At 35.0% G+C, this 11,010-nt stretch overlaps 1 protein-coding gene across 2 annotated transcripts in view; it reads left to right on the forward strand.

Moving 5' to 3' along the window:
* LOC307182551 (protein SIX6OS1) overlaps positions 1-10,702 on the forward strand; it is a 54,801-nt gene extending 44,099 nt beyond the window's left edge. For both annotated transcript variants that reach the window (XM_079913899.1, XM_079913900.1), the window contains exons 17-18: positions 888-945; positions 9,599-10,702. In XM_079913899.1, coding sequence (XP_079770025.1) covers positions 888-945; positions 9,599-9,798 — 258 coding nt within the window. In that variant the 3' untranslated portion in view covers positions 9,799-10,702. The remainder of the gene's footprint in view (positions 1-887; positions 946-9,598) is intronic.
* Positions 10,703-11,010: the final 308 nt, after the last annotated feature.

An 11,010-nucleotide genomic window follows, 5' to 3' on the forward strand; every position in this document is an offset into this window, starting at 1 on the left:
ATAATATCACAAACAGTTAAGGTCTTTATTGTATAAAGAGCTTATATGTACCAGCAAGAAAATTACTGCCTCAATAGAGTTATGGACAGAGTCTATTTGGTGAATAGATAATTCACCGAAAAAGAAATTCAAGTGCCTTATAAAATCTCTGGGAAAATCAGCTTTCCTTATTAATTGTCAAAGAAGTATAAATCTGTGCATAATAGTATATATTCAAGTGTGATTTATATTAGAAAAAAATAGAAACAACCTAAATGTTTTAAACAAAAGCATGATTGAAACTATATTGTATGTCCATATTAGAGGAATAATAAAATGCCATAAAATAAGGTTTTGGAAGAATAGTTATGTGGAAAAATGCTCATAATGCAATGTTAAGAGGAAAAAAAAGAGGACAGAAAACTATGTTTCATGATCCCATTTTTTGAAAACACTGTTTTACAGAGAAAATGGACTCTTTTGGCAGCAAAACTTTATTTGAACTGACATGAAGCTGTAATACTTTGTATTATTTTTATAGTCAGGAAAGCAGTAACAACAACCTGATTTGTAAAAGGCCTTCAGAATAAAACAAAGTTAATTAGAATTTTAGGTTATATTAATATTCCAAAGTAGGAAGTATCCTTGGTATAATATATATATATATAGCCTATTAATATTTTATCTATTGCCAGAGTCAAATCAATAAACCTTATTTTAATATAAGTCAATGATAGTTTTGAAGATAGATCTCTTTTTAATTACAATAATGCGCTATAAAGAATGTTGCAATTTTGTCTACTCTAATTATGCTTATTAGACAAACTAGGCTTTAGAGTCTAATATAAATGCTATACCTACTGTTCTACTGATTTCATGAGTAATATTTAATGGAAATTTTTTTTCAGTTTCATGAACATTATTCTGCAGGAAATTTAAATCTTCTCTCATCACAACAAGAAATTGGTAAGTGATTTGAAGTTTGCTATATATAAAACCATGTTAACTTTCACCATTTGTGTTTAGTTTGTCTCTGATTTTCTTAGGCACTCAGTTTATTCTTTAAAAATATCCGTTACTTCTGCACCATTCACTAATTATTATTATTATTTTTTAGCAATTTAGCTTCTTCTCTCACTACTCTACCAAAACTTGCTTTTTCCAATATTACTAATGACTTACTAATTATCAAACATTATGAGTATTTTATTTTTATTATCATATTCGGTCACTTTGCAGCATTTGATATTGTTGACTATTCCCATGTCCCTTCTGGAGTTTTTGGATTTTGTCTTGTCTCACTGGGGCTTACTTTTTATTGGACCTTCTTTCTTCATTTATCCGTTGATTAGTTCATTTATTCAACATATAAAAATAAAGGTATTTATATATAGTATATTTTATATCAGGTACCACTTCTGGCTCTGGTGATAGAATAGTGGACAAGAATGCAAAATTCTCATAGGGTTTATGTTCTAGTGGGATAAACTGAAAATAGACAATGATTATATGTAAGGTAATGCACTAAAAAACAGTTGATATGGATTTGAATTGGCAGTCAGACTCACTGTCACAATTTCTAGTCTTAGATTTACTTAACTTTATAGAAAGATACAGGATAGGAGATAACAGCATGTACAGCGTCTTTATCTTATTGAGAGGCCCACCAGCAACCCAAATAATAAGCTTTCTTTTGCTACCTCGTCTACATGGGATATGTAAAGCTGCTAGGACAAAAGGCATGATGCAGGTAAATCACCTTGTCACACAAAAGCTGCAGGCTTGGTTTCCCACCTGAAAGCTAGGAAGGACTATATACCGAGTCACAGGTCCTCTAATTCAGGTGTAGTCCCACCCAGTAGACTAGTCAAATACATCATTATACATTTACCTTAATTCTTATTTTCTAAGAAAACAGTGCTGTGAGGAGTCAGACTCCAAGGTCATTCTTCCAGGTGGGCCTGGATCAGCACAGGCCTGATGTTAACTCTACTCACTTGTGGGGTTAAATATTATGAAGAAAACTAAAGCAGAGTAAGGGAAATAGGGAGTATTTGGATTGGGAAGATAGTTGCTGTGTTCCAAGGGAATCAGAGAAGGCATCACTAAAAGGCAGCATTTGAGCAGAGACCTGAAGGAGGTGCAGGTACAAGCTACTGGGATAACTGTTCTAGGCAGAGGGTTCAAAGGCCTTGAGATGGGAGTGTGCTCAGCGTGTTCATTGAACAGCAGCTTAATTGATATGATTGGAATAAAATAAGGAAGGAAAAACTGGTAAGAAATTAAATCAGAGAAGTTGGAGGGAGAGCAAACTATAGGGGACACTTAGACCATTTAAGGACTTTGGGGTGTTTTTTTCTCTGTTTGAGATGGGAAGCTATTGGAGAGTTTTCAGCAAGGACTGAAATGATCTGACAGGTTTTAAAAGAATTGTTTGGCTCCTATACGGAGAACAGACCATATGGAAACGTGGGGGAGATCAGGGAGATTGATCAGGGAGCTATTGAAATAGTACAGGTGAGAACTGATAATAGTGCGGATGATGTCAGTGGAAGTGGTGAGAAAGATCAGATTTTGGTTATTAAGTTTTCTGAAGGTAGAGTTGTAAGGATCTGCTTATGGACTGGATGTAAGGATTAAGAGAAAGAAGGATGATGCCAAGATTTTGACCTGAATAATTTTAAGAATGGAATTAACATCTGTTGAAATATAGAAGGCTGTAGAAGTTGATTTGAGATTGACAGGAGTTTAATTTTAGAAGTGTTATCACTGAAAAGCCTATATTAGATATCTGAGTGAAAGTAAGTAGGAAATTTTATATATGAACCTGGAATTCATTGGGGTGAGACATAAATTTTGGAATTGTCATAAATGGTTATTAAATGCCAGAAGACCAGAATGAATCCAGCAATTGTAGACATTCTTTAAATGCACTATCTAAAATATTAAATCTATTTACATTCTCCCCTTTGACACTCTCATTTGACACTCATTCACTTCAGCATTTTCAAATATTATAATACATATCTTCCCTCCCTGACTTCTCCTAACTCTCTTAAACTCCTGGACCTTACTTTTCTTAGTCTCCCCCCACGTTTTACTGAGATAAAATTGTCATACACCACTGTATAAATTTAAGGTGTGTTACATAATGGTTTGAAGTACTTACATTGTGAAATGATTCCTGCAGTAAGTTTAGTTAGCATCTATCATCAAATATAGATACAATTAAAAAATTTTTTTCTTCTTTGTTATGAGAACTTTTAGGATTTAATCCCTTAACAATTTTCATATGTATAACACAGTAATGTTAACTATGGCATCATGTTTTACATTACATCCCTAGTACTTGTTTATCTTATAACTGGAAGTTTGTACCTTTTGACCACCTTCTCCCAATTTCCCCTCTCCATACCCTCACCTCTGGTAACCACAAATCTGATCTCTTTTTCTGGGAGTTTGGTTTCTTTCTTTTCTAATTTTTTAGTTTCTACTTATAAGTGAGATCATACAGGTCTGACTTATTTCACTTAGCATAATGCCCTCAAGGTCCATCCATGTGGTTGTAAATGACAGGATTTTCTCCTTTTTTATGGCTGAATAATATTTGTATATGCATGTATACATATTTAGATATCTCACAACTTCTTTATCCATTCATCCATCATTTCACACACAGGTTATTTCCATATCTTGGTTATTATAAATAATGCTGCTGTGAACATAGGGGCGCAGATATCTTTTCAAGTTAGTGTTTCATTTCTTTTGGATATATTCCCAGAAGTGGAATTGCTGGATCATATAGTGGTTCTATTTTTAATTTTTTGAGGAACTTCCATACTGTTTTCCATAGTGGCTTTAGCAGTCTATAATCCCACCAATAGTGCACAAGAGTTCCTTTTTCTTTTTCTTTTTTTAAATTTTATTTATTTATTTATTTATTTTTGGCTGTGTTGGGTCTTCGTTTCTGTGCGAGGGCTTTCTCTAGTTGCGGCAAGTGGGGGCCACTCTTTATCGCAGTGCGTGGGCCTCTCACTGTCGCGGCCTCTCTTGTTGCAGAGCACAAGCTCCAGATGCGCAGGCTCAGTAGTTGTGACTCATGGGCATAGTTGCTCCGCAACATGTGGGACCTTCCCAGACCAGGGCTTGAACCCGTGTCCCCCACACCTGCAGGCAGACTCGCAACCACTGTGCCACCAGGGAAGCCCAAGAGTTCCTTTTTCTGTACATCCTCTCCAACATTTTTTATTTCTTGTCTTTTTGATGATGGTCATTCTAACAGGTATGAGAAGATATCTCATTGTGTTTCTGTTGTTGTTTTTTTCTTTTTGGCTGCACTAGGTCTTCGTTGAAGAAAGACCGCAGAGAAAGCACACAGGCTTTCTCTAGTTGTGGCAAGCGGGGGCTATTTGTTGCGGTGTGCGGGCTTCTCATTGCAGTGGCTTTTCTTGTTGTGGAACATGGGCTCTAGGTGCGCGGGCTTCAGTAGTTGTGGCCCATGGGCTCAGTAGTTGTGGTGCGTGGGCTCTAGAGTGCACGGGCTTCGGTAGTTGTGGTGAACAGGCTTAGTTGCCCCACAGCATGTGAGATCTTCCTGGACAAGGGATCGAACCCATGTCCCCTGCATTGACAGGCGGATTCTTAACCACTGGACCACCAGGGAAGTCCCTCATTGTGTTTTTAATTTGCATTTTCCTAGTGACTAGTGACATTGAGCATCTTTTCATGTACCTGTTGGCCATTTGTATATCTTCTTTGGAAAAATGCCCATTCAGATTGTTTGCCCTTTTTTTTTTTTTTTTTTTTTTTTTTGCGGTACTCGAGCCTCTCACTGTTGTGGCCTCTCCCGTTGCGGAGCAACAGGCTCCAGACACACAGGCTCAGCGGCCATGGCTCACAGGCCCAGCCGCTCCGTGGCATGTGGGATCTTCCCGGACCGGGGCACGAACCCGTGTCCCCTGCATCGGCAGGCGGACTCTCAACCACTGTGCCACCAGGGAAGCCCTGCCCATTTTTTAATTGAATTACTTGTTTGTTTGCTGTTGTGTTGTATAAGTTCTTTATATATTTTGGATGTTAACCCTTTATTGGATATATGGTTTACAAATATATTTTCCCATTTTGTAAGTTGTCTTTTCACATTGTTGATTGCTTCTTTTGTTGTGCAGAAGCTTCTTAGTTTGATGCAATCCCATTTATTTTTCATTCTGTTGCTTGTGCTTTAGGTGTCATATCCAATATTGTTGCCAAGACTCTCATATCAAGGATCTTTTTTCCTATAGTTTCTTCTAGGAGTTTCATGGTGTCAGGTCTTACATTTAAGTCTTTACTCTGTTTTGAGTTAATTTTTGTGAGTGATGTAAGGTAGTGGGTCTAGTTTCGTTCTTTTACATATGAATATCCTATTTTCCCAGCACCATTTATTGAAGAGACTATCTTTTCTCCATTGAGTATTCTTGGCTCCCCTGTCAAATATCAGTTAATTGTGTGTGCTTGGGTTTATTTCTGGGCTCTCAGTTCTGGTCCATTGATCTATTTGTCTGTTTTTATATCAGTACCATTCTGTTTTGATTACTATAGCTTGAAATCAGGAGTGTGATGCCTCCCTCCTTGTTCTTTCTCAGGATTGCTTTGGCTTTTCTTTTGTGGTTCCATATAAATTTTTGGATTTTTTTCTACTTCTGTAAAAAATGTCATTAGAATCTTGATAGAGATCATCCTGAATCTATAGATGGCTTTTGGTAGTATTGGCATTTTAGCAATATTAATTCTTCCAATCTGTAAACATGGGATACCTTTCCATTTATTTCTGTCTTCAATTTTTTTCTGTGAACATGGGATACCTTTCCATTTATTTCTGTCTTCAGTTTTTTTCACCAGTGTCTTGTAGTTTTCTGAGTAGAGGTCTTTTACCTCTCTGGTTAAGTTTATTCCTAAGTATTTAATTGTTTTGGTGTAAATGGGATCATTTCCTTTATTCCTTTTTAGCGTACAGAAATGCTGCTGATTTTTGGATGTTTATTATGTATCTTGCAACTTTAGTGAATTTGTTGTTTAGATGTAACAAGTTTTTGGTGGAGTCTTTAGGATTTTCTATATATAAAATCATGCCATCTGCAAATAGAAATAATTTTACCTCATACTTTCCAGTTTTGAGGCTATTTATTTCTTTTTCTTGCCTGAATGCTCTGACATGGACTCTCAATACTATGTTGAATGGGAGTGGACACTCTTGTCTTGCTCCTGATCTTAGAGGAAAAGCTTTCAGTCTTTTATTATTGTGTATCATGTTAGCTATGGGCTTATCGCATATAGCCTTTATTATGCTTATTATGTTGAGGTGAGTTTCTTCTATACGTAATTTTTTAAGAGTTTTATCATGAATGAGTTGAATTTGTCAAATGCTGTCTCTGCAACTATTGAGATGATCATATGATTTTTTCTTTCATTCTATTAATGTGATGTATCATGTTGATTGATTTGCATACATCAAACCATCCTTGCATCCCAGGTATAAATCCCACTTGAGCATGATGAATGATCCTTTTAACATGCTGCTTAATTCAGTTTGCAAGTATTTTAGTGAGAATTTTTGCATCTATATTCATCAGAGATATTGGTCTGTAGTTTTTTTTCTGGTGGTGTCCTTTTCTGGCTTTGGTACGAAGGTAATGCTGGCCTCATAAAATGAGTTTGGAAATGTTCCCTCTTTGATTTCTTTGAAGAGCTTGAGAAAGATTGACAATTAATTCTTCTTTAAATGTTTGGTAAAATTCACCAGTGAAGTCGTCTGGTAGGACCTTATTTATAATTGTATAATTGATATCTCTTTATATCTAAGGCATCTGTTGACATTAAAAACTCAGTATATCTGAAATCAAACTTGTTCTCTTTCTGATATACCTAATGGTCTCTCCATTATTCTAGTTGCCAAGACTCAGAACATCAGGGTTAATTTTAACTTCTTTCTGTGCCTGTGACTACATTCAGCTAGTCATTAAGTTTTATCAGTTCTCTCTCTGAAATATTTATTTTCTTTTCTATTTTCATTATATGGAAATCATTATATTTCAAAGTCTTATTACCATTCACCTGGGCTATTGCAGTAACATTGTGATTGGTCTTTTCATCCTTTTAGCTTACTTATAGATCATACCCCAGTTACTCTCCTTATGCATAATGTTGGCCATCTCATTGCCCTGGTTAAATAAATACCTTTAGTGGCTCCCCTGGAGTAGCAAATTATGCTCCCAGTTTTCTCACCTAGCTCCTAAACCTTTTCTCCTATAAAAATAATCTGTGCTTTAGCCATACTGAAGAACTCACTGCATCCCAAATCTGCCCACACTTTCTTACCCACTTTTTCTTCCTGAAATCCTCAACTTCTATCACTTTCTAACCATCTTTTCAAGACCAAGTTCTCTTCCACAGAACCTTTTATTTTTCCCCTTTGACATTCCATTCCAAAAAGGTCTCTCCCTAAAAGGGCCTAGATGAAGACTATTCCCCAGGCTGTACAACTTGGGGCTCTGGTTGCCTAACAGAAAGTAAAGAGGATATTATCTGAAGACTAAGTAACTGAGTCTATGAAAACTTCCCAGATCAACAACAGACAGACAGCAATTGGAATTGACTTTCCATTAGTCATTTTTAAAACATGGTAAAAGTAAAGTAGCCATATTTAATTAGGTTATTTCTAGGTATATGACTTCTGCACATACTATCACAAATTATAAATTTTTAAGATATTTTTCTGAATTTTTAGTCATCGTTATCATAGAAATAAAATTTATTTTCTATTTTGAAAAAAAAAGCTCTTTCACTTTCCTGAATGTCTTTTTTAAAATACTTTTTTGTATCTATACCATTATTATACTGTCATTATTTATGAATATATATAAAATCTTTTCTAATCATAGGTTCTTTGAGGACAGGGACTCTTGTTTTGTTTACCTTTGAATTCTCCACAGCACCTAGACTACACAGTAATCTTGTACAGTAATCTATTATTTTATTTAAGGTGATCACAGGAGTTTTATGAAGACTTCATATGAACTTCTTTTGTTCTGAAATTAAAATAATGTCAAATTCATTTTTCAAAGGGAGATTCAAGATTTTTAGTTCTTTCTGGATCTATAGCTATGTTATAGCTGTTTTCCTTTGTTTAAGTCTTATGGATATGTACTGAAGTGAGAAAGGGAGAGAGGAAGAACCCAAGGATCAGTCCATCCTGATCTGTCCATCCCTCCAGCCATCCATCTACCCACCCACCCTATTGCTGGTTGGCTCAGCTTTATTTAGGGTAAAATAACTGAGATATTTGAAAATATATGAAATTTCAAAGTGGCACAAAGTAAATTGTTTTGCTTAACATATTAATTGAATTGGTTCTCTGTGGAAAAAATATAGATGCTTTAAAAGACTTATTTCAAGTAAGTCTTTGGATTACCATACATTTGAAATTGTTTAATAGTAATTAAAAATTCTAATTAAGATGTTGAAAATATATTTTTATAATTGTAGTCTTAAATAATATAATGAATGAAAAACAATATTTTTCCTTAAAGGCAATTCTGGGGATCATTAACCAAGTAATTCTTTATGTAAAGTTGATTTCAAAAATTCCTTTTAAAACTGTGAAATCCTTTTCACTGTTCTGTCAATTTCCTTGAACAATGCCATAAACAGTATGTTGTAGTTATGCAATAAGTAATAGTTGAATAAATTTGACTTATACAGTATGTCTCAAATCTAGCATTTCTTTCTCCATTCCCTTTTCTATGATTGTAGGTAATGCCAAGCTTTCATCACCTCTTTCCTGTTAGCCCCATTTCTAAACATTTTCCTGTTCCAGGCTTTCTACACATTCTCTCCTGAGTAATCCTTATAAAGCAGTTCAAATCTTGTCAGATCTCTGCTTGTAAACTTTTTTTTTTTTTTTTGCGGTACGCGGGCCTTTCACTGTTGGCCTCTTCCGTGCGGAGCACAGGCTCTGGACGCGCAGGCTCAGCGGCCATGGCTCACGGGCCCAGCCGCTCCACGGCATGTGGGATCTTCCCGGACCAGGGCACGAACCCGTGTCCCCTGCATCGGCAGGTGGACTCTCAACCACTGCGCCGCCAGGGAAGCCCTTCTGCTTTTAAACTTTTAATGAGTTCATCTTATCTATCAAATAAAGTCCAGATCCTATAGCTGGAAGTTCAGCAGTCTTTACAAGCTCATCTTTATTAATTCCATTTTAATAACTCTTTGTTATTTCTCAATGGTTCTGATAAGCTGAATTGACTTCTGTTACCCTTATATTTCCTATGTACACCTATTTCTGTTCCTCTGTGTTATTCTCTCCTTTTGACATTTATTACTCCTCTTTCTACCTTATATACTAGTTCTTTATATACTTGAATTCAAATTGCATGTAAGTGGGGTTTAAGTTTGGACCTGTTTAACCTTCCACAGTACAAAGGACAATGCTTTACACATAAGAGAAAAACAGTTAAGTATGTGATTCAATGTTACCCTATTTATTGTGTGCAGTATACTGTAATTTGGTAGATTATAACCAAATTAATCATATTATGTAACATGAATAGCATGATATTGTAATATTTATCTTCCTCAGGAAACTTATTTGGGAAACCAGAAGGAGAAGATACCTTTACTTTTTCTTTTCCATTGGACTCTTCAACTCATACATTGGGAGCTGGAAGAGATGATTTTAGTTTTGCGTTTCCATTTGAACAGGATCAAAACTCAACACCTTCTTCTGAAAAAGAGTTTTCATCCTCCTCACAAAATACCACACAATTTACTTTATTTTGAACTAGTTACTAATTTATTGAATTATTTTACTACTCTGTAATCATCTAGGGCAGAAATTTACATTATTACTTAAACTATGAAGACCACTTTCTTTTGTTGATTAAAGAAATGGTTACCATAGTAACATTATTTGATTATATTTATTTAAATATTGAAGGAAATTAAGACTGTGTCATCTACTTTTGTTTTTATTTGCAGCATTAACTATCATTATTTATTTTGGTTTTGATTTTGCAAGTTATATTCATACAGAACCTATGCTTCACTGCTGCAGTAAAAGAGTGGTACTTTAATAATGATCTCAAAGAATTTATGTTATTGATAGTGAATAAATTGTGTTATTTTCTTCTAATACAACAAAAATTAAAATATTATCATTTATTCTAATAGCTTTAGTAGAAGGAAATTAAATGTGAAAGGCTAGAGTAATTTCTGAAAATTGGTTGGTTGCATTAATTGTGATACCATTAATATTTTTGCTTAAACTTTTTTGAAGAACATTTAAAATTTTGTTTCCTGTCTTCAACAAAAAATTCACCTTTATGTTTTATATGTAGTATTTGCTTGTCAATTATATAGCTTAAATGAAGATAATTAAAATTTGATGAAATTATATAAACATAATTGCTCAATATCTTTGTATTTGTGCTTTTTAAAATTAGTTGTATTGAGTTATCAAGAAATAAAGAGTCTGATCCATATCTTGATGTGTGACTGCTGAAAGATTTTGAGCCTCACCCTGTTTTCTTCCCCTTCTGCCCCACATCTGGTCAAGCTGGTAAGAAAGCACAGGTGTTTCCTTCTTTGGCATCAGTGGGAAGTTCAAACCATGTATAGGAACTTTTGCCATGGCTCACCCCTAACCACCATAAAAACCCAAAGCCAGTCTCCCTTCTCTGCTCTATCAAGCCATTTTCAGACCAGCTTGTGAGGCCTGGTCTGCTCTCCCCAGAAAATGTTATTATATGAGTAATAACTTTTTCATACCCTATTGGAATGTGTGGTGTCATCAGTCTCAATATTCAAACCAAATTTTGGGTGAGAATCAATCTTGCTTCTTCAGGGTATCCATAACATATCACAATTGTATTAAAGTAAACCTTCCCAAACTTTTTAGAAGTCAATGTAACTAATGATAGAAAGAATTTAAGGAAACTTTGGATTGTGTTTTAAAAAACCTTCAACAGCTGGTTGAAAGATGAAAATTTCAGT

The sequence above is a fragment of the Stenella coeruleoalba genome, assembly GCF_951394435.1.
Source record: "Stenella coeruleoalba genome assembly, chromosome: 2".
NCBI classification, from domain to species: Eukaryota; Metazoa; Chordata; class Mammalia; order Artiodactyla; family Delphinidae; genus Stenella; species Stenella coeruleoalba.